The 6,000-nt window shown below is 46.7% G+C and overlaps 2 protein-coding genes across 6 annotated transcripts in view; one reads left to right on the forward strand and one right to left on the reverse strand.

Moving 5' to 3' along the window:
* Positions 1-553, reverse strand: part of PAAF1 (proteasomal ATPase associated factor 1) — a 37,012-nt gene extending 36,459 nt beyond the window's left edge. For 2 of the 4 annotated variants that reach the window (XR_004970385.1, XM_036325014.1), the window contains exon 1: positions 426-552. Coding sequence is in view for 1 of the 4 variants with exons in the window: in XM_036325014.1 (XP_036180907.1) it covers positions 426-472 (47 nt within the window). In the remaining 3 variants the exon portion in view is untranslated. Of the gene's footprint in view, positions 1-425 lie in introns of all 4 variants that reach the window. The other 2 variants (XR_004970386.1, XM_036325017.1) reach the window with 2 other exon arrangements.
* A 23-nt stretch (positions 554-576) lies between these two features.
* On the forward strand, positions 577-3,358 carry LOC118664661 (cytochrome c oxidase assembly factor 4 homolog, mitochondrial). 2 transcript variants are annotated; one of them, XM_036325021.1, is made up of 2 exons: positions 577-747; positions 2,880-3,358. In XM_036325021.1, exons 1-2 carry the CDS (start codon positions 583-585, stop codon positions 3,144-3,146), a joined length of 432 nt encoding a protein of 143 aa, XP_036180914.1. In that variant the 5' UTR covers positions 577-582; the 3' UTR covers positions 3,147-3,358. The 2 variants fall into 2 exon arrangements, with proteins under 2 accessions (XP_036180914.1, XP_036180915.1); XM_036325022.1 differs by lacking the exon at positions 577-747 and adding an exon at positions 759-1,092.
* The last annotated feature ends 2,642 nt before the right edge of the window (positions 3,359-6,000 follow it).

Genomic DNA, 6,000 nt, shown 5'->3' on the forward strand with positions numbered 1-6,000 from the left:
CGTGGAGTACACGTCTGAACTGCACCTGAACAGCACCGCTCCGCGGTTCACGGAATACCACGGTCCAATAGGACAGACACACCCAGACAGTGTGGTGGGGGCGAGGGCTGGGACTTTCGCCAATAGCTGACGATCAACAGATACCTGGGCCTCCTGCCTCCCAGCTTCCTGTCTTTGTCCAACCCATTGATCCTCGTTCCGATGCTGGAATCTCACAGCGCTTATGTGTTCCCTTAGCCTCGGGATAGCTCTTCTGAGAATGAAAACCAATGACCATGTGGGTTCGAGACTTCTGTCTAGACCCAGTGCTCCCTCAACACCTGGCGAGGTAACGCCTCTGGATATCCTGGGTCGGGCCTGGGTCTCCACGAAAAGACCACAATCACTACCCGCCTCCTTTGTCCCGGTTCTAGGATTGCATTCACCTGAGGGCTTGGGCCCAGTCGCTCTGAATCCGCAAAGGCGCCGCCATCTAGACCACACCTCCACCAACCCGCCTCTTCCGCTCTCTCCCGGAAGTGGCTCCTCCGAAAGGGCTGTGGCGAGTGCGGGGGGGGCGGGATCCACACCGAGAGGCCACCAATGAAAATGCGCGGCGGGACCTTCCTCTCCGTCCTCTCCGTTTCCACGCGCGCGCGCGCGCTCCTCGCGGAGGCTGGCTCCCGGCAGGAGGCTCGGGAGCGTCCCCGGTGCGTGCCAAGCGGACGTGCGGGAGCGCGCGTTCAGGGCCTCTCGTCTGCCTTTTCGGTGAGCACCGCCCGCCGCGTCCTTGCTCGGTGAAGCGTGACGGGCACTGCGAGGGCGCAGGGACACCGCCTTTCTCTGCTTCGCCATTCTTCCCCTGCCTTCCCCATCCCGACCGGCTTCCCATTCCAGCTGCCGACCCCCTAGCCCGCCCTGATCCCTGAGCAGGGAGGGGTCTTCCTCTTTTTACTCCCGGGGAGACTGAAGCTGGGATGAGGTGGGGGAAAGAGCAGGGTAGCGCCTGCGGCGTCCCGGGGTAGCCCGAGCATTTGGCATCGTTACGTTAATGCTGCAGTAGTTCTGTGACTGACATGTTACCTTACGGAGGACACGGAAAAAGACTGCCGGGTAAAGCCTTGCCTGCATTCGAACCCGGATTTCTTGGCTTAGGGTTTAAGCACTTTTCTTTCCCCTGTGTTTGCTCTAAGGTTTGCTCCTTGCCTTTAAAGAGCTCACAGTGTGTAGTGAGAAGAGGAAACGTGCGCAGTAATAGGGACGATCATTGTGGAACTCTGGACGGGCCAGGCTCCTTTACCTGCGTTATCTCATTTAGTGTTTAACCATCCTGTGGGGTATATATTATCTCTGTTTTTCAAGAGAAATTACGAAGTGATTTGCTCAAAGTCACCCAATACATGAGTGAAAAAGCTAGTTTCCAACCCAAGTCTGTTTCAAAGCCCATTTTTTTCTTTTTTCTTTTTTAAATATATTTTATTGATTTTTTTACAGAGAGGAAGGGAGAGGGACAGAGAGAAACATTGATCAGCTGCTTCCTGCACACCCCCTAGTGGGGATGTGCCCAGCAACCAAGGTACATGCTCCGGGACCCTTCAGTCCGCAGGCCGACCCTCTATCCACTGAGCCAAACTGCTCAGGGCTCAAAGCCCATTTTCCCCTTCCTCAGGTTATCCGGCCCCGAAGCGAGTGAGTTTTACGTAGGGCTGTGGAGTTGCTTAAATCCTCTGGTCCCTTCCCCATTGCCCTCTAAGCGCCCTAACTTGGCTAACAGGCCTGGCTGTGATCAGATGCTTTCTCACCCTGCCGGTTTCATTTGCTTTGTTTTCTCCTCATACTCTGTTCTCCCGTCACACAGAACTTTCCCTTCTTCCCGTGTGTCAGATTCTCTTTCAACCCCACCCCGCTCCCGCTCTGCATGGGCAGGAGTCTTCTTCCCCTCCATCTCTGGTTAATTCCTGTTCATTCTCCAAGTGTCAGTTTACAGATCACTTCCTCTCTCTGTGTCTGGATTAGGTGTCACTCCCCTGTGGCCCGCAGAGAGCTGTCTGTACACAGTGTACAGTAAACTGCCTGTTGACTCGTCTGGACTGTAAATGCCGTGAAGGCAGGGACTGTGTCTCTGGTCACTCCTCTGTCCTCAGCTCTAGAATAGAGCCTGGAACATGCTAGGTGCTCAGTGATCATTTGTCGAATAAGCCAGAGAGACACAGGGAAGGCATTAAGCAGTTCTAGTTTCTTTATAGCCTGTCATGGTGAAATGTGTACAAAGGCTGAGATAATTTCTCGCCAAGTCTTTCTAAGTTCTCTCTGTATGCTACCTCCTACTCGGTGTTCTGCAGCAGATGATCTTGGGAAGAAGTTTGGGCGAATACACCTCACATTACTAAGTACTCTCAGGTTACAGACTCCTCTCTTGCCCTGGCCACTGCATGCTGCATGTTACAGCCACACAACTCTCCATTCCTCCCGTTTGTCAAACCCTACACATTCTTGGGTATTAAACTTTGTTCTTCTCCAGCCATAGGATAAGGCCAATGTAAGAAAAGAAGAGATACTTTTGGGGTGAATCAGAGATAGCGTCTCCAGAAAGGTGACATTTTACCTAATTCAAATTCCATTAGCAGACTCCATTCCAGCTTATTGTTGTTCTAAGCATTCTCACATACTTTATCTCATTCCATTTAGTTCAAACCATTTTGTAGGCCTGCTCTCTGCCAGGCCTACTGCTGAGGGCACCAAGTTGGATCAGGCCCATTATCTGTCCTCAAGTAGCGTAGTCTCCAGAGAGAGACATATGCATAAATAGGCTATAACAGTGCAGTGGTCAGTGTTATTTATAACAGGAATCCCATATATAATCCCGTTCCTCCTCTAACCTTGCCTCCATTGATGTCTAGAGATTCCCAAAGATGTCAACTCAAGGACATACTTGGGCCCGTCAGGTGAAGAAAGAGGGTGAGGAAGAGGACCCCCTGGACCTGCTGATCTCCCGCTCTGGCTGTGCTGCTTCCCACTATGCAGTGCAGGAGTGCATGGCCCAGCACCAGGACTGGCGACAGTGCCAGCCACAGGTGCAGGCCTTCAAGGACTGCATGAGTGAACAGCAGGCAAGACGGCGAGAGGAGCTGCAGAGGAGGAAGGAGCAAGACAGTACCCACAGCTGAGCCCCCAAACCATCTATCCCCAGAGCATGGCCTGCAGAAACTAGCACCCAGACAAATCCTAAACAGTGGAAGTGTGGGCCAAAAGGTATAAAACTCCGGGATAGTCTTTGGGATTGGGGTTGAGAGCCAGGCAGCCATGGGCTTGGACATGACTGTCATAAAGAAAGAGCTGTCATATTTTATTTGTTTAAAAATCTTTATTGTTGAAAGTATTACACATGTCTTCCTTTTATCCCCCATTGATCCCTTCTACCCTACTTCTCCCCCCACCCCCCCGCCAACCTTCACCGCACCATTGTCCATAAATTATGCATATAAATTCTTTGGTTAATATCTTCCCTCCTTCCTCCCCCCATAGCTGTCTTATTTTTATGGTGAGACCCACACATCCTCACTCATCTTGTTCCACGAATATTAAATATTGACCAATATTTGTGATGTAAAACAAAGAGTGAGGTTTAGGCATGTTCTACCCCACATCTTGGGTCAATGTGCCAAGTACTGAGCTAATTACATGGACTTTGAATGTTAGAAGTAAATTCACAATCTAAAGGTAAATTGGTTACCTAATATGTCTTCACCTATTTAGTCATTGGTTCAACAATAGCCAGTTTTCCTCAGACCTCACATGCCAGGCACTGTTGGAAACTGATGGGACAAATAATATGATCTTTGCCTTCATGTCTAGTTTGAGAGACAAATTAAACAACACTGGAACAACTAAATAATTCCTGCAATGATATAAGTGACTTTATCTTTAATAAGTTGTTCTGGATGTTTCGTTTGATCTAATAGAAGGGAGAAAGCAAATGGGAAAAAAACATTGAGTGACTCTCATATGCTAAAGTCTATTGAATTAACAGATGTAGAGTCTGACCTCAACACACTCCCAACCAAACAAACACACAATGTTGGCTTGACGTTTAAAAAGTACATTTAGCCGAAACCGGTTTGGCTCAGTGGATAGAGCGTCGGCCTGCGGACTGAAAGGTCCCAGGTTCGATTCCGGTCAAGGGCATGTACCTGGGTTGCGGGCACATCCCCACTGGGGGATGTGCAGGAGGCAGCTGATCAAAGTATCTCTCTCATCGATGTTTCTGACTCTCTGTCCCTCTCCCTTCCTCTCTGTAAAAAATCAATAAAATAAAAATAAATAAATAAATAAATAAATAAATAAAAAGTACATTTAACATAAAACACAGATTTTTCCGCTTTTGAAAAATAGAGAAGCTGTCAACATGGAGCTTATATTCCTACTTGACAACAATTTGCTGGAGCTAAATATGGTTTCTCTTAGGTGGTTGCATTCTCTGGCTCATGAATTGCCACCACTTCTCATTTTGTTTCCATGGAATTATATTACCCATTCTGTTACTTTCTGCCTATCCCTGTAAGGCACTGACTGTCCTGTGCAAAGAGACGTATGCTGTCATCATCGTCAGTAATATTTCTTGTGTGTGTGTATCACATATCATATTTTATTTTATATCTATATAAATTAGAAGTACAAATCTGAAGTACAGTAGCACCTAACACTACGTTTGTGTGTTGGTATTTGGGGAGGAGAAAAAGAGAAAAGAGGGGAGAAGATAGGAATACCAGTTTAAAGAACAATAAAATCCAATTTCAGCCTTCAAGCAGAAGGGCTGACTGGATATATATATATATATATATGTAGAGAGAGAGAGAGAGAGATGAATCTGTGTTAAGTGCTGTGGGTCATCAGAAAGAGTACTGGGGTACTGGGGACGAGTTTTCAGCAAGAACCTCAAAAAGAGAAGGGATTTAGTTGAGTTGAACCTTTAAAGATAAAGTAGGTATTACCTATTTGTAACATATATAACAGGAAGGATTACCATCTGTAGCAAATAAAAAGTATCTAGAATTCAATAAGAAAAAGCAAACAGCCCTAGCCAGCTTGGCTCAGTGGATAGAGCGTCGGCCTGCGGACTGAAGGGTCCCAGGTTCGATTCCGGCCAAGGGCACATGCCTGTTTGCGGGCTCGATCCCCAGTAGGGGACATGCAGGAGGTAACTGATCAATGATTCTCATCATTGATGTTTCTTTTCTATCTATCCTCCCTTCCTCTCTGAAATCAAGAAAGAAATATAATGAAAAAGCAAACAGCCCAGTTGAAAAGTGAACAAAGTTAAATATACCTCCACAGCCCAGCTAGTGTTGCTCAGTGATTGAGCACTGACCCATGAACTAGAAGATTGCCAGTTCAATTCAGGCCAGGGCACATGCCTGGGTTGTGAGGGCATGCAGAAGGCAGTCAATTGATGTTTTTCTTTCATCAATATTTCTATCTCCCTCTTCCTCTCTAAAATCAATAAAAAAATTTAAAAATTAAAAACCAATAAATATACCCACACAATAAGAAAATGTAAATATATTCTGCATCACTGATAGTAAGTCAAATGCAGATTTGAAAAAGTTGTATTATAGATCCTCTTGGCAAAAATCGAAGTATTTATAATGCTTCTAGCAGAGAGAATGGGTGAAAGGACCCCAAACCAGCTATGTGGAGGTAGCAAGTTTTGGAGGGTTACAGCTATAACAGAGCTAATGCTAGATGGGTAACAATATATTTAGGCAAAGGGTGCTTAAACCTTTTTCCTCAAGTAAATGAAGATAAATCCTATTTAATAGGCATACTAAAAGAATTAAATGAGATAAGTAATAATAAAAATTGTTAGCATTTATTGAACTACTAGAGGCCCAGTGCACAAAACTCGTGCAAGGAGGGGGGGGAGGGTCCCCTCAACCTAGCCTGCACCCTCTCCAATCTGGGACCCCTTGGGGGATGTCCGACTGCCAGTTTAGGCCCAATCCCTGGGACATCCCTCTCACA

Source organism: Myotis myotis, unplaced genomic scaffold (genome assembly GCF_014108235.1).
Source record: "Myotis myotis isolate mMyoMyo1 unplaced genomic scaffold, mMyoMyo1.p scaffold_m19_p_10, whole genome shotgun sequence".
NCBI lineage: Eukaryota > Metazoa > Chordata > Mammalia > Chiroptera > Vespertilionidae > Myotis > Myotis myotis.